The 27,290-nt window shown below is 41.7% G+C and overlaps 1 protein-coding gene across 1 annotated transcript in view; it reads left to right on the plus strand.

The window, feature by feature from the left end:
- The window catches only part of LOC126184817 (nipped-B-like protein), a 123,025-nt gene that overhangs the window by 77,638 nt on the left and 18,097 nt on the right, over positions 1-27,290 (plus strand). Inside the window, exons 22-24 of the mRNA XM_049927395.1 lie at positions 19,144-19,298; positions 19,379-19,576; positions 23,976-24,042. Of these exons, the coding sequence (XP_049783352.1) occupies positions 19,144-19,298; positions 19,379-19,576; positions 23,976-24,042 (420 nt within the window). The remainder of the gene's footprint in view (positions 1-19,143; positions 19,299-19,378; positions 19,577-23,975; positions 24,043-27,290) is intronic.

Raw genomic sequence — 27,290 nt, forward strand, 5'->3', positions numbered from 1 at the left:
TCCTCAAGGGGTATGTCATGTGCATAGGCTCTTTGCTATTCCACAATCAAAGACATATTAAACTATTTGCTAAGCTTGCCATAGAATTGATTTTAAGTTACCTGTGAACATTGGAGTTACTTGGTATCCACACGAAGCAGTTTGTGTGTTACAAACATTGACTTTAGCTTGGAGGTGACTGCCTGTCTGGTTATTGATGACATCTAGAATTATTTTAGGTTTGCTATTCTGTGGCAAAGACTTCTCTCCTAAATATGCTGTGAGCTTCAGGTTTCCATATAATTTTTAGTTAGTGTGACCAAAGTGTAACAGTATTCACAGATGTGTCAAAGGAAGAAGAGTATCTAGGCTGCTCTGTGGTTTTTCTTGACTATTTCCACAAGATTTGCTTACCAAATGAATTTTGCAGTATTTTATGTACAGTTATGCACAATCTTGTGAGCAGTAGAGCAGCTGAGATTTATTTGCGCTGAGAAATTCGTCATCTGCTGCAACACTGTGTGTGTGCGCTATTCAGTGCATATACATAGCTGATATACAAGCCCAGGAAATGCAGGATTATGTTCTCCATCCACAAAGGTGGTGAAGGGTGTTGTCATTCTGCTGAGAAACAGTCCATGTGGGGATTGAGGGAAGTAGAGTAGTAGGCATCATCACAGCTGAAGGAGCATTTGCTATCAAGAATTAGCATCCAGTAATGCCTCTTCCCCACCCATTTGTGCAGTTGTATTCTCCCACTTTGCAGCCTGTAAAGAGATCCATGACCCCTTACACAGATATATACATTATGCCCCAATCAGGTTGCATAGGGGAAAAATAGATTACCAAGTGCCTTGTCCACCAGGTCAATGACATTGTTTTTGCTAAGTAGAGAATGGAGCACATTTGTGTCGTTACTATGAGTAGGTAGTGGCCGAGTGTGTTCTTTTCCACCACGGGCTGGTCCCTCAGCAGATCAGTATAATTACTGCTAACTAGTGAGAAAAGTGCATTTATTACAATAAAAATGACTACCATTATACCGTGGTATCATCAACTGAGCCGGGCAATAGATTGTAGTGTGGATTACATGGAATTAACCAGGAATATCCTGTGATGAAATCACAGTGTATTTGAAAAGTAAGAATGATCATGTATGATTTTAGGTTTAGCTGGTGTAGGAAGATTTTTCTCAGAAGGTATTTCTTGGGTATTCAGGTGGGTGACATTGTGCAGAAGGTATGATATTTCAGCAAGCTGACTTCTTGTCATCTTCAAGCATTCCTGATGACTGACTGTCTTTCGCCAACAGCCTCTAGCCAGACATGTCTGGGCACACTGTGGTGTAGTGATGGGGGAAGTGCATCACTGGGGTTCAATCCAGTGTACTCATTCACACTACTGCCAGCACCGGACAAGAGTCCCTACTTGCGTTGTGACAATACATCCTCACCCTCTTCAGTTGCCGTGATGGAAGCGAATTCCCACGTAGATTACCCCGTGCTTTGACCATGGTGAAGGCTGTGTCTCAGGCCTTGCGAGATTGAAAACCACTTTTTATTTATTAGTTTGTTGTGTAGTCAGATCTTTACAGCCTATTTTAGATTACAGTTTTGGAAGGTGTTGGGCATTGCAACAATTTCGTGCTGTCGTAATTCACAACATGTCTGTGGGAGATGCAGTGCTCTCGTCACTGTGGACTCTCTTGCTTGTTTGTTGTTTATGCTCAGCATATCAGTTGCTAAACTGACAATGCCTCGTGCAGTGCAGGTGAAATCTGATATCATGTGGTTCAGAATTCAGAAGAATTTTATTTATGTACACACAATTCATTTGTTTTTAACCTGTCATGTTAGTTACTTTTTAGCTGAGGTGACCTCCGTTGTTTTACATTTCAGCCTTCCAGGAATAAAAAGGGAAAGTGTTGTGCAGTAGCAAACAGTTGAATAGTGTGAATATGTGCTAATCTTGTCTTAGTTTGGTTTGGGCTGTTCCTGACCATCCCATAACTTTTTTGTGACAATGAGTCTGAATACACAGAGTGTCTGCTGTCTAGAAACTGTCCACATACGTGCTTGTGTGTTTCTGAGCCTTGTAACAACATAATGAAAGATCTTTTTATGCACCTCCTGCCCACAGCTAAAGTGTACATTATGTAATTGCCCTCAAATTACAGTTGTATTGCATTGTAATTTGATTGGAATTGAAAAAGATTTAATTGTAATCCATATCTACATCTATGCTCAGCAAGCTTGTGTGTGGTGTGTACTACTAGGTTCATAGCCTACTGGTATCACTTCATCGCCTTTCTGTTCAGTCTGCAATAATGTGTGGGTATAAAGATGTAAGTAATGTTCTTTTAACTCGTCTTCCAACGTAAGCTCTTTGAATTGTAAGAGAGAGCCTCTCTGTGATGCACAATGTCATCTCACTATCATCATCATCTACTGGAGATTGTTGAGAAATTCTGTGATGTCCACACACTGAGTTAATTAATATGACATTCCTGGAAATTATTCCTTGAATTTTCTGTATCTTCCATTAGTCCAGTATATACTCTTTGGTATGAGTATTCCTTTTTCCTTTCCTTTCGTCCCCCTCCTCCTCTTTTTTTTTCCTTCAAAAAGTTATTTAAACACTCCTCTCCTACTTTTTAGAAATTTAAGACCTCACGTACTTCAAAAATGAGACCTGAGTACATATTCACATTTTGGAAGAAAATGATTAAAGGTATGATGAACTGGTTTATGTCTACCTCTCTTTACTCTGTAAACCACTGTGAATTTCGTGACTGAGGGTATTTCCACTGTACCATGTGTTAGGGTTTGTCCTCATTCCATATGTGTAGGGGCTGCAGGACTAATAACTTCCTAATTGCCCTGTACACGTTGTAATTAGTGTAACCTGGTCTTCGCTGTTTCTATGAGAGCATTACTTCTGGAGCTGTCATATTTCCTCAATTCCTTGATTAATACTGGTTACTGAAGCATTGTAAGTAGGCTTTTGCAGGATAGTTGACACCTGTCTTCAGGCATCTGCCAATTCAGGGTTTTCACTACGTCTGTGATGCTCTCCTGTGTATCAGATTAACCTGTGATCATTTTTGCTGTCCTTCTTTGTAGAAATTCAGTATCTCCTGTTACCCCAGTCTGGTGTGGGTCCCACACACTTGAGCAATTGTCAAGGATGGTTCACAGAAGTGTCTTGTAAATAGTCTTCTGTGTGCAGACTGACTGGATTTTCCCAGTGTTGTACAATTGAACTGAAAAACTACTACCTGCTTTACCTACAACTGAACGTATGTGACCAATTTCACATCACCACAAATGGGTATACTCTGGTACTTATCTGAGTTGACTGATTCCCATTGTCTGGCAAATTATTAACATTCAGCATGAACAGCAAGGGTCACAACATACTTCCATGGGCCACACCTGACGTTTCATCGACTTCTGTCTATGACTCTCCACTGAAGATAACATGTTGTATTCTCTATCATAAGAAATGCTCAATCCAGTCATAAATTTCATTTGAGACCCCCAGATGATGATAATTTCATTAATAAGCATTGGTGTGGTATTGCGTAAAATGATTCTTCAAGGCCAAGAAATACTGTGTCATCCTGATTACCTTGATCCAAACCATTCCAGGATGTCATATGAGAGAAGTAAGAGTTGTGTTTCTCATGACCACCATTTTCAAAATTCATCCTGGTTGACATGGGTGTTTCTGTATCCACTTTCAATTTTAATTTCTGTGTCATCTATGACTGTCTGAACACTAATTGTGGTGCTACTGAGAGCCTTTACATGGGACAACAATTTCTCTTAGTTTTTTTTTTTTTTTTTTTTTTGGGGGGGGGGGGGGGGGTATTCCAGTAAGATCCGGATACAATAGTCTTTTGAAGTTTCACACTTCCTTTCAGTGCTGCAATGCTTAATTTTCTGATGAAAGTTTCAGAGTTGTTTTCACCTCTCTACATTGTATTCATTTGAGAAATATATTGCCACATCTTCTGTTACTCCTCTAATTTGTGTTCTAGGGTCACACAGTGTTACTTGCCACTTTAATCAGTAACAATGAAAGTGATAAAGATATTTCTGGATTAATATTATGGACATATGGAGTGCACAAATTCTCCTCCATAAATTGTAATTTAGTTTGCCCATACTTCCCCTAAATCACATTTGACAAATGAGGTATTTGTTTCCCTCCCTGTCCGTCATCTAAACTAATGCTTTGTGTTTTATGGCCTTTCTGCCAGTGAGATGTGACAGCTAATCTTCCTAAATTATGTATTCTTTTAGCAGATTTGTTCTAATTGATTTTGAGCTCAATAGAGAATGCTATGAAATTCTTTGCATGTTGGTCATTTGAGATTTAGAGCAGTTTCTTTCATATGCCTTCATGTCATGTGAATAAGGCCTATAATTTTTGTGTCTTTTATACAGTATCCCTCTTTCACAGAGCATTTAAAATATTAGTTATTCCCTTATTCAGAAGGGTAAAAAATCGGTCTGACATTTTGTTGTATGTTCATTCAACTCTGCCATTGAATGATGTTCCATTTCTTTTAATAGGCTGATTCAGTAATGCAAGCTCTTTGTGTCGCAGCAAAACAAGGTTTTACTTTTCATTTGTAGCAGTTCTTGGTCTATTTAGTCCAGTAACAGGATACTTTTTGCTTACAAAAGATGAGGCAAAAGATTGTATTTTCTAATCTTGTAGATATAGTTGAGAGTATGGTGAATCAAAGTTTTTGATCTTCCAATTCCTTGGGACAACTTTTTGTGGCAGAAAAAAAACAATAAATTTTGGCTTTTCCCCCAGATTTACTGTCACAAAATGAAGGGGCATTAAATCTGGCATCAAATGACCTACTTAAGTGTCAAAATTGGTACAGCCTTTTGGTTCCAGTCAGTTGTCAAAGTTGGACCATTTTTACCAACTTGGCTAAAAAGTTGTCTCCAACACACATAACTCATAAACAGGTACTCCAAATAAAAAATATCAAGTTATCAAAGTTGTAGAGTGTGAAATTTCATGTTACAAAAGCATCTAGTTTTTCAGTTTTAGGTACTATTAAGTGTTCACACACCTGAAAGCCAAAGTAATTCGATTTTTAAGTCACAGTTACCCAATGAAATAAAATTTCCAGTGGGAAGATGGCTCTCTAATTAGCGCACATGTGTTTTGTATGTATATCTTTTTTAATTTTCTTCATTCATGTGTGTTTTTATTCATATTTTATCCATGCCTTTCTTGGTAAGAATGGGTCGCTAAAATGAAAACAAAGTACGGAGTAATGGGCAACACGTATTTATGTGTGAGTAATACAAAAATTTTTACAAATGAACAACTAAAAGTGCATGACAATATTAAAAAACACAATTTAAATATCAGGGATTCCCCTTTTATCAAATTTCAATCCCATCGAGGTTGTTTGGGAGACCGTGGCAGGTCCTGGTTCAGCAACCAATCTTCTGGATCCATTGTGGCACCTTCACCAACTTCCTCATCCTGGAACATACCTTTGATCTCTTCCTCATCACTGTCTAGCTCAATTTCTGGGGCGTTCTCACAAGATAAGCCACAACAGTGTTTGCATTGAGTAGCAGTTCAGTCCAGATTTGTGGCACCCACATAATGCTATGTATTATGCTGTTTATCATGCACAGGGAACCATCTTCAGTAGCGTGTGCGGTACGACATCTTTCGTAATCTTCACAGGAAACAAGCTTCATAAGTTTTTCTTCTATCCCCACTGGCATGGATCAGTTTTCTTCGCCAGCCAAGACTGCACTTGATGGTAGGATAGCAGTGAGTGCCACCTTGCTGCATCCGATGTTGGCAATAACATTTCAAGTTTGAAAGATTTTCTTGGGGCAGACTTCACAAAAAGCTTGTACCTGAGCTCATCCAAATGTGCAGCTGGGATTCCCATATAATGCTAATATCAGCTGTTCCCCTGCCTGCGTTATTACATCTTGAGAGACTGAGGGTTTAACAAATTCAGGGTTTAACTAATTCAGCAGGTTGCACTTTGAGGTGTAGCTGTTGCTCCATAAGGTTTAGTAATTTCACTTTTCCTTGTCCCAAAAATTACTAGAGTATCACACTCCTGCTGTTTTCCATCTTCCCTGTTTAAGGAAGTACAAGGTGTTGAAATTATTTCCTCAACCTGTTAGGAGAAAAGCACATCAGTGTCCTTGGTTAAGATTGTCACACTGTCAGACTCAGAAGCCTGAATAATAGTGTTTCCACAATCAATGAATCTGCATCTTCTGCTGCACTTGAATACCTCCATTCTCAAATTCCCACATGAGGATAAAAATCAAGCAGTTCTTGTTGCTTTTATGTTGTGAGAAACTTCTCCTGTGCGACTGCAACATTTGTACCTTCATCAAAAATTATATCTGATGAAGAACCTGGTGTTTTTAAATGAAGAGGTCTTTCATTTCCCATTGGAAAGCATCACTTGGGTAATCACCGAATATAACTATGATTCTCAAATATGTTGCGTTTTTCATATAAATGGCTCCAAACTTTTCTTTCTGATGCCAAACAACCTTATGGAGTAGGTGAGCACCATATACCACAAAGCTTTTTATTTTGGGTATTTCATTCTGTTGGAGACATGTGAATGCATCACAGAGAAGTGTTTTTGTACCCTTATTGAGACTGTCTTCTGTGAACAATGACATGGGGTATGGGGAAAGTTCAAATGAGAAACAAAACTTAGTCTTTATCAGACTGATTGATAACAATCAATCTGTGAAACAATGTTAATGCGTTTATGGTATCAACCCTCTTCTTCCCTATCTTTAGAACCACAGCGCAGGATGCACATGTTATAACAAATGTTCCAATACTTTGCAAGCCCAGTCACCACCTCGCCTTTCAGCTACCCCAAATAACAGTATCGCTTAATTCAAGTTTCATCATTTTATGAACAATATTTCGCTTTGCATAGGGAAGTCTACAAAGTTTCTCCTAATTACCATCAATCTCCTCACCACAATAAAAGCAGTGTTTACTAAAATCAAATGCCTTCTTGTATGGTCGAAGACTCAACATTGATGGTGCAGGGCCTTTTGTCAAAGGTGATCTATTAAGTTTTGGGTTATTGTACTTCTTCTGACATGCACTGTGCACTTAAACTTCAGCCGGACCAGTTAATAACTTACAATGTGCCCACCTCCGTATGATCTGGAGCACTCATTTTAAATGCACAGACTGTACAATGAAAGTAAATTCAAATTAGGAAACAAAGATTTTTCAAGGCACGAGGAGTTAAAACGTGTCTCTTGCACAACACAGGAAGACTGGGTATGGCTAGCAATGGAAACAATAAAAAGGAATGGAGGGGCTTTGGCTGTTTACTGCATGCCATTCAAGGGAGATCTTTAGCTACCCCTACACCTAAAGGTGGGACAGATTTAAGTCTTCCTATTGGAAATTTCATTTTTATTGAAGAGCTTTGACTAAAAAAAGGAAATATTTTGGCTTTCAGGTGTATGAATGCTTAATAGTGCCGAAAAATGAAAAGCTAGATGCTTTTGTAACAAGACATTCCATGCTGTGCAACTCTGATACGTAATTTTTCATCTGGAGTAGCTGTTTTTGTGTTGCAGGCATTGGGAGCTGACTTTTTAGCTAAGCTGATAAAAGTAACGAACTTTGACAACTGATTTTGGCCAAACGGTGCACCAATTTTGACATTTTAAGTAGGTCATTTGCTGCAAAATTTAATACTCTTTCATTTTGGGACAGGTAATATTTTCGTTAGGATACAAAATATCCAATTTCTTAGTTTTTTGGCCACAAAAATTGTCCCAAGGGTTTTGAAGGTCAAAAACTTGGATTCTACATAATTTCAAGTATATACATAAGATAAAAGAATAAAATCTTCTACCTCATTTCTTGCAAGCAGAGGACCTTTGTTGTGACACCATTATTGGACTAATTATAGCAGTTTATCTAGTATAACAATCAATTGTGTTGTGTTGTAAAATTTTCTAATGCCGGAGATATTTAAATTCAGCCTGTAAAGCACCAAGTGCTAGCTGTCACAAAAACTGCCTTTTCCTTCAGGTCATAACAATATTTCACATATTGGAATTAGTTTTTGTTATAATATTTAGTCAGATTTTGTGTTAAAATCATCTGCATGTTCAAAGCATAGGTCATGGGTGATAAAAAAAAAATGCACATTATGTAGTCAGCTGGCACACTCTGTTCATGCTATGCTGGGGTTGTAAAAGCCATACTAAAGTAAATAAAAAAGGTGATAGGACCACTGGTCCTGGTTTCCTGTATACATAAATGATGATGCAGGCAGAGTGAACAGTAATCAGCAGCTGTCTGCTGCTGATTCCGCCCTGCACCCTATGGTGGCTTGTAGAGTGTGTATGTAGACGGAGAAATAGAAATAGAAAAAGTATTCTGCCCGTGGCAACAAGCGTGACCACAACTTCCTCCACTTTAACACTCTCTCTCTCTCTCTCTCTCTCTCTCTCTCTCTCTCTCTCTCTCTCTCTCTCTCTCCTCTCTAGCCCTTCCTTGTTCTAATTCCACTTCCACTCATGTCACTACTCCACATTGACCAGAGCTCTGAACACAATGCATTGGGCAACAACACTGAATGGCAACTCTCGATTTTATGAAAGAGGCTGAGGCCACAGATCCACGAATGAGATGAAAATAACAGTTTCGTATTAATTTTACTCCTGAAATATTGCTGAAAGAAACTGGTTATTACTGTTCAAACATGAACCTACAACAGGGACAGAGTTAATCAAATGAAAGGTAACGGGCACAGATAAGTCTGTGTTTCAGCGTCATACAGGTCACAGTTCTGTGTAGTCAGAAAGTTCACTTACTTGCATTATCTTCACTGATTTTGGAGAGATGATGCCAGGCAGCTCCGTACTTGCTTGATATAGTTTGCTGCTAGATTTTCTGCCAGGAGATTTGCAATGGTGTCAGAATCAGTAATTTATAATGACTTTGGAAGATAATACGAGGGGGTGTCCAATAAGTAAAGCATCAATTTTTTTCTGAAAGCAGGTGGGTTTTATTCAGACCATATACTGCTCACTATGGAGTGCATCCTTCATTGGCTCATACAGATGGAAGTCGGAAGGTGCAAGATCCGCGCTGTTGGGTGGATGAGAAAGAACAAGTTTTGTGAGCTCCTCTTGGGTGCACAAACCTGTGTGAGGCCTTGCGTTGTCATAGAGAAGTTCATTTGTATTTTTGTGGCGATGAACATGCTGAAGCTGTTTCTTCAATTTCCTGAGAGTAGCACAATGTACAACAGAGTTGACAGTTGCACGATGTGGGAGGTCATCAAATAGAATAACCCCTTCAGAGCCCCAGAAGACTGTCACCATGACTTTACCAGCTGAGGGTGCAACTTTGAACATTTTCTTTGGAGGAGAGGTGGTTTGGTGCCACTCCATGGATTGCTGGTCTGTATCCAGTTCGAAGTGATGAGCACATGTTTCATCATCTGCGATGATATTGACAAAAAATTGTCATAACGAGCCTCATAATGGACAAACAATTCTGCACGTATAGTTGTTCTTTGCTCTTTATGGTCTTTCATTAAGCAGCGAGGAACTCGGTGGACACAACCTTTGTGTACCCCCAACTGGTGGGTGAGTATGTCAGCACTAGCAACAGAGATGTCCAGTTGTGCACTAAGAAGTTTGAATGTGCTCTATTGATCATCTCAAATGAGTGTGTCAGCACAGTCCAACATTGTAGGAGTCATAGCTGTGTGCAGCCGGCTGGCACATGGGAGATCACACAGGTTTGCGCGACCTTGTTGTGTTGATGACAGACACCTCTCCCAATGACTCGCCATACTTTTGTTTGCTGCCAGTTCTCTGTAGACATACTGCAAGCACCTATGAATATCTGTGATGTTATGGTTTGAACACACCTCTGTTACAGATGCAATTTTGAAGGCTGTCTATAGCGCTGCCCTCTATCAGAACTTCGTGAAACTCCAGGGGCTGAAGCAGGAATATTTCATGATGTCCCACAACAAATGCTGCATTTTTTCAACCAAAATTGGATGAGGAAAAAAAAAAGTGTTTCATTACTTGTTGAACGTCCGTTGCAAATCACTGCTTCAAATATCTCTACTGAATGATTTATTATCAGTAAACATGGAAGCTTGTGTAAATTTAGTTCTGAACCATTGCTACAACAGCAAGATCAGATTCTAAATGTCCTCCCAGCATGTCTTTGAAGCTACAAGAGTCCTTTCACGAGATGTTGGTGGTCCCTTCCTTTGTGTGGCACAGCAAATAGCAGCTATGTTTACTTTCAAGATTAATACCCATCTAATTCGTAAGACTAATATACATCTAATCCATGTGGCCTGGGCATTACAAACTGAATTAATACATAATTCATGGTGAGGTCTCAAAAACAGCTATGGATGCATCTCATATCGTGGTAACTGATATGATGGACGGATCGCGGTTCTCTGGTTTGGAGCCGAGTGGAAGGCTTAAACCAGAGGCTCAGACGATTCTGCGGAGATCTGGGGTGCAAATTTCTCGACCTCTGCAATCGGATGGAGAAATGTAGGGTCCCCCTGAATAGGTCAGGTGTGCACTATATGAAGGAAGCAGCTACAAGGGTAGCGGAGTATGTGTGGAGTGCACATGTGGGTTTTTTAGGTTAGAGAATTCCCTCCCTAGGCCCAACAAGATGCCTCCTGAGATGCGGCAAGGTAGGAGTAGGCAAAATGCAACAGGGAATAACAATATTAATGTGCTAATAGTAAACTGCAGGAGCATCTATAGAGAGGTCCCAGAACTGCTCTCAGTAATAAGTGGTTACAATGCCCACAGAAAGTTGGCTGAAACCAGATGTAATGAGATCCTAAACTCAGATTGGAATGTATACTGCAGAGACAGGCTGGACAGTGAAGGGGGAGGCGTGTTTATAGCAATAAGAAGTGCAATAGTATCGAAGGAAATTGACGGAGATCCGAAATGTGAAATAATTTGGGTGAAGGTCACGGTTAAAGCAGGCTCATACATGGTAATTGGATGTGTCTATAGGCCCCAACAGCTGTTGTGGCTGAGCACCTGAAGGATAATTTGGAAAATATTTTGAGTAGATTTCCCCACCATGTTATAGTTCTGGGTGGAGATTTTAATTTTACCGGACATAGACTGGGAGACTCAGACGTTTATAACGGGTGGCAGGGACAAAGAATCCAGTGAAATTTTTTTAAGTGCTTTATCTGAAAACTACCTTGAGTAGTTAAACAGAGAACCGACTCGTGGTGATAACATATTAGACCTTCTGGTGACAAACAGACCCGAACTGTTAGAAACAGTTAACGCAGAACAGGGAATCAGCGATCATAAAGCGGTTACTGCATCGATGATTTCAGCCGTAAATAGAAATATTAAAAAAGGTAGGAAGATTTTTCTGTTTGGCAAAAGTGACAAAAAAAGCAGATTTCAGAGTACCTGACAGCTCAACACAAAAGTTTTGTCTCAAGTACAGATAGTGTTGAGGATCAGTGGGCAAAGTTCAAAACCATCGTACAATATGCGTTAGATGAGTATGTGCCAAGCAAGATGGTAAGGGATGGAAAAGAGCCACCGTGGTACAACAACTGAGTTAGAAAACTACTGCAGAAGCAAAGGGAACTTCACAGCAAACATAAACATAGCCAAAGCCTTGCAGACAAACAAAAATTACGCGAAGCGAAATGTACTGTGAGGAGGGCTACACGAGAGGCATTCAGTGAATTCGAAAGTAAAGTTCTGTGTACTGACTTGGCAGAAAATCCTAAGAAAATTTGGTCTTATGTCAAAGCGGTAGGCGGATCAAAACAAAATGTCCAGACACTCTGTGACCAAAATGGTACTGAAACAGAGGATGACAGACTAAAGGCCAAAATACTAAATGTCTTTTTCCAAAGCTGTTTCACAGAGGAAGACTGCACTGTAGTTCCTTCTCTATATTGTCACACAGATGACAAAATGGTAGATATCGATATAGATGACAGAGGGATGGAAATACAATTAAAATCGCTCAAAAGAGGAAAGGCTGCTGGACCTGATGGGATACCAGTTCGATTGTACACAGAGTACGCGAAGGAACTTGCCCCCCTTCTTGCAGCGGTGTACCGTAGGTCTCTAGAAGAGCGTAGCATTCCAAAGGATTGGAAAAGGGCACAGGTCATCCCCGTTTTCAAGAAGGGACGTTGAACAGATGTGCAGAACTATAGACCTATATCTCTAATGTCGATCAGTTGTAGAATTTTGGAACATGTATCATGTTAGAGTATGATGACTTTTCAGGAGATTAGAAATCTACTCTGTAGGAATCAGCATGGGTTTTGAAAAAGACGATCATGTGAAACCCAGCTCGCGCTATTCGTCCATGAGACTCAGAGGGCCATAGACATGGGTTCCCATGTAGATGCTGTGTTTCTTGACTTCTGCAAGGCGTCCGATACAGTTCCCCACAGTCTTTTAATGAACAAAGTAAGAGCATATGGACTATCAGACCAATTGTGTGATTGGATTGAAAAGTTCCTAGATAACAGAATGCAGCATGTCATTCTCAATGGAGAGAAGTCTTCCGAAGTAAGTGTGATTTCAGGTGTGCCGCAGGGGAGTGTCATAGGACCGTTGCTATTCACAATATACATAAATGACCTTGTGGATGACATCGCAAGTTCACTGAGGCTTTTTGCGGATGATGCTGTGGTATATCGAGAGGTTGTAACAATGGAAAATTGTACTGAAATGCAGGATGATCTGCAGCGAAGTGACGCATGGTGCAGGGAATGACAATTGAATCTCAATGTAGACAAGTGTAATGTGCAACGAATACATAGAAAGAAAGATCCCTTATCATTTAGCTACAATATAGCAGGTCAACAACTGAAAGCAGTTAATTCCATAAATTATCTGGGAGTATGCATTAGGAGTGATTTAAAATGGGATGATCATATAAAGTTGATCGTCGGTAAAGCAGATGCCAGACTGAGATTCATTGGAAGAATCCTAAGGAAATACAATCTGAAAACAAAGGAAGTAGGATACAGTATTCTTGTTCACCCACTGCTTGAATACTGCTCAGCAATGTGGGATCTGTACCAGATAGGGTTGATAGAAGAGAGAGAGAAGCTGCAACGGAGAGCAGCGCGCTTTGTTACAGGATCATTTGGTAATTGCAAAAGCATTACGGAGATGATAGATAAACTCCAGTGGAAGACTCTGCAGGAGAGACACTCAGTAGCTCGGTACGGGCTTTTGTTGAAGTTTCGAGAAGATACCTTCACCGAGGAGTCAAGCAGTATATTGCTCTCTCCTACGTATATCTTGCAAAAAGACCATGAGGATAAAATCAGAGAGATTAGAGCCCACACAGAGTCATACCGACAATCCTTTCCAGGAACAATATGAGACTGGAATAGAAGGGAGAACCGATAGAGGTACTCAAGGTACTCTCCGCCACTCACCATCAGATGGCTTGCTGAGTATGGATGTAGATGTAGATGTAAATGTAGATGTAATGTATAGTGGAGCTGAGTGCTACATCCTCCCTCACCGGAGTAGACCAGAGAACCCTTGCTGGCTGCTGTTGCTGCTGCTGCTGCTGCTGCCACAGCTATGATGTGTCTTGCCCACACACAGTGATGAGTCTCTATGTGTGGCAACCTTATGGCTCTGTCTGCCACAAAGGACTCACTCTTGTGTGTCTGTCACTGCTTGTTGGCTCCCACAAAGTAATGCTCTCATCGGCTGTCTTTCACCTTATTTAATTCTGTAAGAAAATTCCAGTAGAATGTTAATACTTAGGGAGTAAAGAAGACCACTCGCTGGAAAGCAGAAGAATTGGGTCGGAGACAGCCACACACAAAAAAGAGTGGAGAAGCTGGTTAGCTTTTGGAGCACGTGCACACCCTACCAACCAACCAACCACACACACACACACACACACACACACACACACACACACACACAGTGACGGCTGGCTGCACAATGCCAGTGCTGCATTTTGGCACAGGGACTAGGTTGGGATGTGGGTTGTGTCGATTGGAGGGGGGGGGGGGGGGATGGGCAGGAAGAGTCGTTGGGCTGGTTGGTGGCTAGGAGGAGGCAGCTGGTGTGTGCCAGCTAGAAATGCAGGAGGGAGGGGTGGCGGGTGGATGGACTAGGCATGCATGTGATGCCTGGGTGTCAGAGACTGAGGGGAATGGCACACACCAAAGGTGACATGGGGAAGTGAATTGGGAAGGCATGATAGGATGGAGGAAGGGGTGAAGGATTTGGGCACAGTACATTACTGGAGACTGAGGCCAGGACTCTTACAGGAGTGAAGGATGTGTTGCAAGGGTAACTCTCATCTGTGTAGATGAGAGAAGCTGGTGGTGGTGGGAAGGATCCAGATGGCTTGGGTTGTAAAGCAGCCATTTGAATTAAGCATACTATGCGAAGCTATATGTTGTACCACTGGGTCGTCAGCTTTGTCCTTGGCAACAGTTTGGTGACGGCCAGTCATCCTCCTGAATAATTGGTTGATAGTCATACTGACATATAAAGCTTTGCATTGTTTGCAGCAGAATTTATATATGTCATGACTGCTTTAATAGGTGGTCCACCCATTGATGGGGGTAGGGTAGTTCTGTAACTTGACTGGAGAAGTAAGTGCTGTGTGGGTGGCCAGGTCTTCTACAGAGAGAGAATCCCTGTGTCAAGAGGTTGGGAGAGGGAGTGGCATAGGGATGGAGTAGGATGTTGTATAGGTTAAGTGGGCAGTGGAACACCACTTTGAGGTTGGGAAGGATCTGGGGTAGGATGTCCCTCATTTCAAGTCATTTTGATAGATAATCAAAGCCATGAGAAAGGACAAGTTCAGGGTGATACTGGATGGTGAAAGAGGGAGGACTGCTCCTTTGTAGCTGATTCTTGACTGTGGTGGGAGGATTGGGGTGTGTGAGGATATGGCACAGGAAATCTGGTTGCAGACTGGGTTTGGGAGATAGTGCCTGCCTGTGAAGTCCTTCATGAGATGTTCAATGTACTGGGCATCTGAATTCCTTTTACTGCTATCTTGCCCACGGGCACTGGGCTGTATGGGAGGGATTTTTTTGTGTAGAAGGGGTGGCAGCTATTGAGATGCAGGTACTGTTGATGGTTAGTGGGTTTAATGTGAACAGGGTGGTGAAGGGAGCCATTGGAGAAGTGGACTTCAACCTCCAGGAAGGTGGCACATTTGTTTGAGGAGGATCAGGTGAAACGGATGGTAGATAACATGTTGAGGTTGTTGTAAAGGATTGAGGTTAGGGGTCTTGACCCTGAATCCAGACCATTAAGATATCATCTGTGTTACTGAGCCAGACTGGGGGTTTGGAGTTTTGGCAGACTAAGAAAGTTTCCTAGGTTGGTATAAAAGGATACCATCTAGGTCACCATCCTATGCCAACCTGTTTATGGGCCACCTAGAAGAAATCTTCGTAGCCTGGCAAAACTCCAGACCCTCAGTCTGGTTCAGTTTAATGGATGATATCTTCATGATCTGGACTCGGGACCAAGACACCCGATCCTCATTCCTTTACAACTCCACCCTCTGTCCTATTTGCTTCACCCAGTCCTCCTCACCCCAGCATGCCACTTCCCTAGTGGTTGACTTCCACCCCTTTGTCCATATTATACCCACTAACAATCAGCACTATCTGCACTTAGACAGTTGCCATCCCTTCCGCAACAAAAAATCTGTCCCATACAGTCTGGCCCTCATGGGTAACGTATCTGCAGCAATGAGAACTCCCTTACTCATTATACTGAATGGCTCACAAAGACCTTCATAGAGAGACTACCACCAAACCTAGTGCACAGCCGTGCGGGTTAGCTGTGCGGTCTAGGGCACCTTGCCACAGTTCGCGCGGCTCCTTCCCCCCCCCCCCCCCCCCTCCCCTCCCACATTGGAGGTTCGAGTCCTCCCTTGGGAGTGGGTGTGTGTGTTGTCCTTACTGTAAGTTAGCTTAAGTTGGATTGGATTAAGTAGTGTGTAACCCAAGGGCTTGATGACCTCAGCAGTTTGGTCCCATAGAACTTACCACAAAATTCCAAATTTCCTAGTTCACAAACAGATTCCCTGTGCCATATCGCGTGCCTCCAAGGCTTCCACCAACACCAAGAATCAATACAAAGATGCACCCCACGCCCACGCAGTGTCACCATGGACTGGAACAGTTGAATCATATCCTTTGCCATGGCTTTGATTATTTATCGTAATGCCATGAAATGAGGGACATTCTACCCAAGAGCCTTCTCACATTTCTAAAATTGTGTTCCATTACCCACCCAACATATCCAGCATCCTGCTCCATCATTGTCACTCTCACTACCAGTCCTTTGCCACAGTGCACACAGGTGCAAGACCTGCACTATCTACCCATCCAACACTTCCTATTCCAGTCCTGTCTCAGGCTTCTCTGAACTATGCAGGTGAGTGGTGAGTGTTATACTTGCAACACAGCCTCTACTCCAGAGTAACAAACCTGTACTCAATCTCTGGTAACACACTGTCCCCACACCCTTCACCCAACAGTTTTTCTTTCCTCCATCATGTCACCCTCTCCCAGTTTAAGTCTCCATGTCACCTGCAGTATGCCCCCTCCCTTCCGGGTCTGACAATGATACAACACACGCCCAGCCGATGCACCTGCCACTCCTCCCTCTCCTCATTCCTAGCCAGCAAACTGCCTGCCTCTTTCCAGTCTGCTAGCCACCCACCCCCACCCCCAACCCTTCTTCCTTCCTCCTGCCCCCCCTCTCTCTCCCCCCTCTCCCTCTCCCCCCTCTCCCTCTCCCCCCTCTCCCTCCTCCCCCTCTCCCTCCTCCCCCTCTCCCTCCTCCCCCTCTCCCTCCTCCCCCTCTCCCCCTCCTCCCTCTCTCTCCCTCCTCCCTCTCTCTCCCTCCTCCCTCTCTCTCCCTCCTCCCTCTCTCTCCCTCCTCCCTCTCTCTCCCTCCTCCCTCTCTCTCCCTCCTCCCTCTCTCTTCCCCCTCTCCCCCCCTCTCGCCCCTCCCCCCCTCTCGCCCCTCTCCCCCTCTCGCCCCTCTCCCCCTCTCGCCCCTCTCGCCCCTCTCGCCCCTCTCCCCCTCTCGCCCCTCTCGCCCCTCTCGCCCCTCTCCCCCTCTCGCCCCTCTCCCCCTCTCGCCCCTCTCCCCCTCTCGCCCCTCTCCCCCTCTCGCCCCTCTCCCCCTCTCGCCCCTCTCCCCCTCTCGCCCCTCTCCCCCTCTCGCCCCTCTCCCCCTCTCGCCCCTCTCCCCCTCTCGCCCCTCTCCCCCTCTCGCCCCTCTCCCCCTCTCGCCCCTCTCCCCCTCTCGCCCCTCTCGCCCCTCTCGCCCCTCTCGCCCCTCTCGCCCCTCTCGCCCCTCTCGCCCCTCTCTCCCCTCTCGCCCCTCTCGCCCCTCTCCCCCCTCTCGCCCCTCTCCCCCTCTCGCCCCTCTCCCCCTCTCGCCCCTCTCCCCCTCTCGCCCCTCTCCCCCTCTCGCCCCTCTCCCCCTCTCGCCCCTCTCCCCCTCTCGCCCCTCTCCCCCTCTCGCCCCTCTCCCCCTCTCGCCCCTCTCCCCCTCTCGCCCCTCTCCCCCTCTCGCCCCTCTCCCCCTCTCGCCCCTCTCCCCCTCTCGCCCCTCTCCCCCTCTCGCCCCTCTCCCCCCTCTCGCCCCTCTCCCCCCTCTCGCCCCTCTCGCCCCTCTCCCCCTCTCGCCCCTCTCCCCCTCTCGCCCCTCTCCCCCTCTCGCCCCTCTCCCCCTCTCGCCCCTCTCCCCCTCTCCCCCTCTCGCCCCTCTCGCCCCTCTCGCCCCTCTCGCCCCTCTCGCCCCTCTCGCCCCTCTCGCCCCTCTCGCCCCTCTCGCCCCTCTCGCCCCTCTCGCCCCTCTCGCCCCTCTCGCCCCTCTCGCCCCTCTCGCCCCTCTCGCCCCTCTCGCCCCTCTCGCCCCTCTCGCCCCTCTCGCCCCTCTCCCCACTCTCCCCCCTCTCTCTCTCTTCCCCCTCTCTCTCTCCCCCCTCTCTCTCCCTCAATCCACCCCACCCCACCAGACCAACCCTGTCACCACCCTAGTCCATTACAAAAACGCACTGTTAGCATTGTGCATCCAGCAGGTGCCATTTAGGAAGTAACTTTTACAAAAAAAACTACTATGTCAAAATATAGAAAAACTTTGGTAGGGGTAGAAGCTGAAACAATGAACTAAAATTTGTGCCATGGTCTGGACTTGAACTCAGCTCCTCTTCTTAATAGGCAGATGTGCTAGTCATTACAGCACTGTAGTATTGTGGCTATCACAGCTGCACAGACTGCCAAATTCCAATGCCCTCCCTACCACAAACTTCATTTCAGGTTCTGATCGTGGTACAACTTTTAGTTCATTGCTTCAACTTCTGTCCATATCAAAGATAAATTTGAGACTCGTATGTCTCCAGAAAATGAAATTCCATCAGATCAATAAGATCACACATGCCTGGGGTAAAGGTAGAATTTCCCCGTTCTCTATTTTTTTAAAAAAATAAGATATTTAAAATATACACACTACATGTCAGCTGGATACTGTTCCATCCAGGTGCCATTCTGAAGTAAAACTAGTGAATTACTGTAAACAGTATTCTTTAATTGGGTTAACTGTTTCCAGAAAATGAATTTTCTTTGTAGGCCACTTGTTTGTGACTCGCTGTTATCCACTTGCTGTTACTGATGAAAGTGGCACAGGGTTATGGAAATGGCCTTGCGTTAAGGATGACCAAAGTTCAAATCCCTGTCCAACATTAACATTCTAGACTTAGGTTTTTGGTGGTTTCATTCAATTATTTAAGACAAATGCTGGAATGATTACTTTGAAAAAGAAAAGGTAGATTCCCATTCCTGTCATTTTGCAATCTGAGGTTTGGCTCCATAGTTAATCATCAAGTGGACATCAACCTATAGTCTTCATTACTTGCATATACCATTTGTTATGTTTCTGGTTAAAATGTTAAACTTTACTTTTTGTGTTGTTATATTTATGTGAAGTGAATTGTGTTAAGGTACCATGAAGTTGTTATGCAATCAAACCACAAGATGGATTTACTGAAGTTACTTAAACAGTGATGATGTATTTTATGTTTCAGGTCACCTTAAGGACTTCCAGCAGTATTGTTTGCATGATCCTTCCAATCCATTACTTGTGAGATGCCGTCCATTTTTTCGAAGAGCTTTGTTCACAGTTGGACTACTGCTTAGGCATTTTGATTTTACAGATAAAGATGTTATTCAAGGTTTGCCTGTAAGTAATGAGCTCTTTATTTACGTGAAATTAAAGAACATGATATTTCAGTGCTCTTAATGGAAATTTTCCATTCACAGGTAAATGTTAAGGATCAAGTGTTCGAGACACTGATGTTCTTTGTAAAGCAACCGAATGAAGATATTCAGAACTATACTCTAAAAGCCATTGGTTCATTATGTATCCGTCACTATGAATTCATGCTTGGTCCAGAACTGAAGGCTATGTATCATCGCCTGTTGACTACAGATGACTCACCACTATTAATGAGAACACAGGTTAGATATCTCAAATTACCTCACGTTAATCTAAGATTCTGTGGAACTTGTTTGGAACAGAATACAAAGATGTAGAAGCTGTTATAGGAATAAACAGTGTTTGCAAATGGCTCAGAATATCCATACCCATTGTTACTTTTAGTTAGAAGAATGTAATTTTTGTTGGAAGTCTCACATGTTAAGAAAGTCATTGCATTTTGAAGTATGTGTCACCTCATAAAATTATAAGAAATGAGGCAAATTCTTAATTATCAGTCACTGAAACTGAAGCTACAGGGACAGTTCTGATAGAAGAAGAAGAAGAAGAAGAAGAAGAAGAAGAAGAAGAAGAAGAAGAAATAAGATTGCAGAAGGGCTACTAGATTCAGAGCTTGAATGTTAAAGATTTGGGCCCTTGCCATTTGAATTGCCCTCATCCTCATCCTAATAATCAACAACCATGGCAGTTTTCAAGTGGGTTTAGAATTTCCAGTTAGTATCATATTGTGTTTGGAACTGCTTAAGCAAATGTGCTCTCATGGACAAAGTGAACATGTATGTTACCATTACGTAAATATTATTGAAATGTGAACAGCTGAATAACAGTAATACAAATATCAATTTTTGTAGTTCTTATATAATGGATATATTGTAAATATGCTTACAAATAAAATTTCATTTGGGAAACTACTACCATTCTGCATGGGGAATATCAGTAAAGAAATTTCTGGTTTTCACAATAAGTTCAGGACTTATTCTCCTTACCCAGTAAATGAAAGAGCAATAGACAGCATATAAGCGTACAAATTAAAATAAGATGCAGAGTTTTTGCTTAGGTATTAGGATAGAACTATCAAAAGACATGTACTCCTGCTGCTTAGCTACATACGTGAAAGTAGTGCAGTGAACAAACATGACTTGTTTAGGAAACAAACAAATATACAGAACACATTTCAGCATGAGAAATAACTGATGTCATTTGTATGAATAATAAAAGGATGTGGATATGAAATTAATAAAGCTTTTATATAGGCTGAAATTTGTCTTGAGAGCTTTAAACTTTACATTTTACAGTTCTGTGGGGAGAATCAGTTTTGACATCTGATGTTAATAGATGCCTCTATGTTGGGAGCTTTGATGAATACTTATTTGCCACTACATCTAGGTGATATTTAATTCTTCGAAATTGTAAAAACAAAGTCACAGATATGTCAAATAAATTTAAAACAAAATATTGAAGGAGAGAACTTGGAGAAATAAAATCCTCCCTTGAAATTGAGATACAAATAACATGTGGGAAACCATTGCTTAGTCTATATGGTTATCTCCAAAACACACTGAAAAAATTGTATGAGACGTACTGCATGCCCTGTAAGATGCTGATGGAATGAATGCCAATAAAAGTAATGATAGAGTTACAATAGAAAATAAACCATTCCAACATTTAATTGGTTGTTCAATGTACAGTATGTCATGATAGTCACACTGCCAGACATAGTTGTTGCAGCTATTTTAGCAAAGCTTAAATCAAACTTACAGAATTATAGTGGAAGTTTTTGAACTCCCTTCATGCCTTAAAGGAAAACATCTGTGTTGGTATGTGTTAACGAATGGTACATTCAAGTGGTTATTTTTGTTGCATCAACTGTGACTGACGGAGTGAAGAGGATGGTTGATATAAAACAAGATACATATGCAGAAGTTCTTAGAAATATTGTGTGTTTGGTTACGAGAAGAAAATGATTTTCATATCTATCTTTGACGATAGCAAAATCAAACAATAGAAACTCTTGGTAGGAATATCAACAATGTAGGAAAAGATAGATTGCTACTTACCATAAAGCAGATGTGTTAAGTTGCGAACAGGCACAATTAAGGCACTTACATAGAGCTTTCGGCCATAGCATTTGTCAGCATGAGAGAAACACACACAATGCTGTAATGTAAGTGTCTTTTTTAATTGTGCCTGTCTGCAACTTAACGTGTCTCCTTTACATCAAGTGCCAATCTGTCGTTTCCTACTTTGATGATAGCAAATACATTGACCTGCAAAACTTACGGATGATGTAGATAAAATAACATGACATAATAGCTATTGGATGGAAATGAAAGAAAGTGCAGGAGAGTGTTGCCAGAGGTCTCCTATTCATGCACAGAAATTAGGACTTCACTTGATGTGAGGTCAGCATGACTATAGCATGAAGTGGGGCTGAACCTGCAACATAAAGCACTTGAAAGAATGGGAAAACAGTGGGTGTCAGTCAGTGAGCAGCTACGGTGCACTGTGGTGACGTTCATGACTTCAAAATGGGGAAGAACCATGAGGAAACTGGAAGGAGGATGAAATGCGATGTGTGTAGCCCAAGGTTTTGGTATTGTTCACAGCATTGTTTCATGTACATGGGAAGTGTTCTGAATCACAGGCACTGCTGCCCGAAGGAGAGAATGTGGTTGACCAAGGTAAACTGTGGCAGCAGATGACCACTACATTGTGCAACAGGCAAGAAGGGACCCACATCAAACAGTTGGCGCCATTGCAACTATGTTTAACAGGACTGCAAGGCATGCAGTCTCCTACTCTGCAGTGGCATGGCAAATGCATGTGGATGGTTTCTTTGCCTGACAACCAGTAATTGTGTTCCGTTGACACCCGCACATCGTCAGGACCATTTGTGATGGTGCTAAGAGCATAGGGACTGGACCAGCGAGGAACGGGATTATGAGAGCAGAATCAGTCTGTGTAGTGATTCAGGATACACCCTTATATTGCAAGAGGTGGGAGAGGGATCATTTTGGTGCTCGAGGTGACATTGTGTGGTGAGCATTGTATTGCATTAGTGTACTGACCTCCAAATCTTTGCGCACAGTACACCCACCAGTCAATGTTATTGTGATACTGTACTCCTTTCCCATGGGCATCTTTTCACAGATGCATTTTGCCCTGACTTCATTTTTATGGATGACAATGCGTGACTGCCTCGAACAGCACTGGTGGAGGATCTGTTGTAACGAGAGGATGTTAAGTGAATGTGAATATCAGTGAATGCCTGTCTCCCCCCCCAACTTAAATCCCATAGAGCATGTGTGGGATGTGTTGGGGAGAAGCACATGAACATTTTGCAATACATTAATGACCATCCAGCAATTGTCAACCGTGCTGGTGGAGGAATGGAATGCCCTACCACACGAACTCTTTACCAACCTTATGGCCAGTGTTGCAAAGCATTCACTGCTGCCTGTGGTGGTCATGCACCCTATTAAAATCTATGCCCCACCTTTTATAATGCCCAAGAAGCCATCATAAATTGTGGTGACTTCAGTATAATTATTGTCTTTGAATAAAAATGTAATTTCTGTTGGTATGGATATTTCTCATTGAATTTTCCTCTCTGTTACCTTCTGTAGTACATTACGACAGTTTTTGAGCAATGTTAATTGGCACACACATCATGCAAAATTTACTTTTATCCTTAAGTTTTGCAAACATTGTATGTTACTATGGCAACAGCAAAGACAGAAAACTACTTTGGTGAAGATTTTATTCAGATAACTTAAAATATTTGTGAAAAATTCATCAATTTTTGAGACAATCATGTGTACAGAAATAAGAAATGACTGAAACATATTGACATTAAATATAGTTTTATATTCCAGTGTACAATGCAGGGCAGTATGTCAGTTAAGAAGAATAAGTGGCCAATAATTAGACAAAAACGGGTGTATGTACATTTAAAACAGATTGTGCTTGATGATGGGAGTAGTGAAATGGGGAAAAAACTGATTCCTCTGCCTTTGGAATATTTCAATAGAGTTATTAAAATGAGGAGGAGAGGACTTGAAGAGGGAACAGTTCAATAACTGTATTACAATGATTAGCTTACATTTGTACATATTCCCTCAAATACCTCTGATAGTTCTTTTCCACTGTTCTGTTGTTAAATATACACATCGTAGATATTGTTAAAAATAAAAGTTTTGTGCTTGTTAAAATGGTAATACTAGTAAAGAAATGTCTAATTCTCACAATAAATGGGGATGCTGTGTCTCAATGGTAAGTATACCAATCCTGAATTTTCCATTGTTTGATAAGTATGTAGAACATTATTTGTAACTATAAGAGAATGCTGCTCTAAATTTTGGTGTCCAGCATTTCATTTATTCAAAACCAGTGTAGTAATAACATTCATCTTCTATTTTGCAACATATACAGCTAAGTGTGTATTTGAAATTGCACTTTGATAGTTGCAACCACTCAGGTTTCCACTCTGTTTTTGTAATTTTCTGAGTGTCACTGTCATAAGCTTTCAAAGGACTGTATATGCTGTTAGATCTCAAACTTAACAAATTTCCACGTGAAAATTTCTTCCTACTGTTGCACTTCAATACAATAAAACATAATTGTATTATGTACTCTTTACAGGTTCTTAATAACATAGAAATGTACTTGCAAGAAGAGGAAAGTCGAATGATAAAACAGGACCAAGAATGTGAGTAAATTAGAAATATGATTGAATTTAAAATTCTTTTACTTTGGAAGTTGTACATTGTTGTTTTCTATTCATTAATGTACCTGTCTTACTCCATTTGCTCCTTATGAGGTTATTGATTAGTGTAGGAAAAAAATCCAAATATTTTCTCACAATTCTCATTTTTGTCTTACTTCGAACAGCTATTATTTCTTGTGCTTCACTGTGAGAGAGATTCAACTCAGTTCTCCATCTGTGAAATCAGTGTAGTACTAATATTTTACTGCATTTGTATCCTATTACTTTACTTTTTGTACGTTTCCTTGTAAACATATTTCAGACAGTTTTGTGCATGTAGACCTCATTATACACAGATTAGTTATTTGCAGTTTCACATACTTTAGATTTTAGTTTTAAGCCGAGTGCTGCCCTCTGTTAACAGTATGCAGAAGTAGTAATGCTTCAGTTCATCTCAGCATGCATCTTCTGTCATGTTTGTCAAGATCTAAATCATCAGCTCAGGTTGGTAGAGCTGTGAAGTTGCATTTGATGGGGTCTATATTCAAAATGTCAAGTAAAAGGAGACAACGTGTGCCTGTTGAGGGAAAGAAGCATGCACAAAAGTCATATTCATTAGGAACAAAGTCAGAAGCTATGGATCGCTATGAGAAAGGTGAACATATTGTTCAAATTAAGCATGCTTTGGGACTAGGTGAATACACCGTGAGAACCATAGTGAAAATGCAAAATCAATTCCAAAAACTGCTCAGTCTTCAACTAACTTAAGTGCATCTAGAGTGAACAAATTTCACTTGCAGTATGTGGAAATAATGGAAAAAAATGTTGAGACATTGGTCTGAGCACCACAATCAGCAGCACATGCATCTCTTTGGATCTGCTATTCAAGCTAAAATCAAGAGCTTGTATGCAGATTTAAAGAAAGATGATGATGATTCGACACCTTTCTTGGTCAGCTCAGGTTGGTCTGATGGCTTCAGGTAGCCTTTTGCCATGCAAGACATTTAAAATGGCAGGAAAGGCAACCTTCAAACTTTCTTAAAGTGGACACAAAAGCCACACTGTCCAGTACCAGGTTCAGATAAAAAGAGGAGGATGGAAAAAGGCTACGAAAGTATTAAGGCATTTACAGTGCCTGACATTGAAGAATCTATGCACCCACACACAGTTTCAGATGTTGAAACATCTGTTTAGGATATGAAGTACAAAGGGTTGAAAATTATGAGCAACCATATTATATTGGTTCAACAAAAATGATCCCTTGTTATAACACAAAAAATGTTAAAACAGCTACAAAGAGTGTTAGGATACCTAGATTTTTTTATTTTAATGTTTGCAAGGAACAGTTTATTGAGCTTATGTGCACAAAATGTATTTCTACACCTCCAGAGACTCTTCCTATCAATAGAGGTCTCGTATTCGAAGGTCATCTGTGGGCTAGTTGAAGCTTTATTTGAAACTCAATGACAAACTGCCAAACAGGCTGGTGGGAGCTGTCTGACACATTGCCTACCCAGAATATTTATACTATATAAACAGTCTGTTGTAGTCAGTGTATGTCAGTCATCTGTATGCAGGAAATGGACTATGTTGTTCTACATAACATCCTCAAGTAAGCCAGATCTGTTGCAGACAGTAATATACTACATCTCTTCCACATGAAACAGTAAATTGTAATGAGTAATCCAAAGATATCTTGACTTACTGCAAGTAAGGAGAGTGTGCAGAATAACAGGTAATTTGAATGGGTAACCAGGAAGAAACCCAGAACTGTCAAGGCAATTGTCAGACTTGTCATGTTGAAACATGTTTTGATCTTTTCTTCTTCACTGTTAGTCAACTTTGAAAATTATCATATGTAGAGTTTCAGTTGCCAACATGAACTGTTAAGTTATCAACAAATCATTGTTGTATGACATTTTTTGAGTTTTTTCTGCTCTTGATACTGCCTGGTGAACAGCCCTGAAATCTCAAGCTGTGCAATGCAGCATTCTATAGCAACTGCTGCTATTAATTTGTGAAATAAGTCCTGAATCACTGACTATAACCAGTTGAAACCTAATTTAATTGTCATGGTGAAATAAAACTTATACACCACAAAGGAATTATCCAGAAGGGACTCGCCACTCCATCACACTCTTGGCCTTGTGACATGGCACAGTATATTGTCGAAAAATGCAATAGCTGTTGGGGAACAAGCGTGTCATGAAGGGGTGTATGTGGTTTGCAACCAGTGTAGGATACTCCTTGGCTCTCATGGTTCCTTGTTTTAAGAGCCTACCCAGCCTATGTCGCCAGACATCTGTAATGAAGGGTAGCTGCCCAACCCCACGGCATCTGGACATGGTTTCACCTTGGCTTCGCCACATGTTGAATACTGTCATGGATTTCAAAACTAGTATCATCTATTTCAGAACTGGATTCTTGAATCAGCCTCAGAATCTCATCATCAGTCAAACTGTCCCCCATTGTACAACAAATTTTGTGATTAAGACAACTACGGAAACACACTAAAACTACAAACGTGTGGGATCTTATCACACGTATAGTGTTTCTCAAGTCATATAGCACTATCTGGAAGCAGAAACATCCATTTAACTGTTTCCCCAAAGTATTAAGAGAGTGAACAACTGACTTCAAGCTGTCACTGCTCGTAAATAATGCATTGTTAAGTAACAATCGGGAAAGTTGCACTGGAGATTCTTAGTGTTGAATGTTAGAGAAATCACAATGTGCCATAGTTTCTACGGGCAGCAACCGGAATGTTTTAAGTGCAGAAGGAGGGAGGGGGAGAGGGTGAGGTCTGGGTGAAGCAAGCAAGCTAGAGAGAGGATTGCTACAGAAGAAGTAAATATTGGAACAAGTGCCTACCCTCACTGTGGGTAGTTAGCTTCCTTTTCTGAGGACTAGTTGTGGGTAGTACTCGTACCATTGCCTTGCATTATTCTATATTTTTAGTCTTCCAAATTTATTAGAGGTATGAATTTGACTTGCTTATGTTGGTCATGGAGATGAAATTATCTAGTGCCAGTGTTCATATTTATCTGGATTTTCTTATATTTGTCATATGTGTATGTATGAGAATTCACCCCTGTAATTTTCTCGTCATGTCTTCTCTGTTGGTCTTCAGTGTACAGTTTGGCCTTCCCAGTTCCACACCACATTACTATGGAATCTTTTGTTGCAATTTCTAATTCAAGGCAACTATTATTAACCTTTTATATTAATGTACACTCCTGGAAATTGAAATA

Source organism: Schistocerca cancellata, chromosome 4, assembly GCF_023864275.1.
Source record: "Schistocerca cancellata isolate TAMUIC-IGC-003103 chromosome 4, iqSchCanc2.1, whole genome shotgun sequence".
Classification (NCBI taxonomy): Eukaryota; Metazoa; Arthropoda; class Insecta; order Orthoptera; family Acrididae; genus Schistocerca; species Schistocerca cancellata.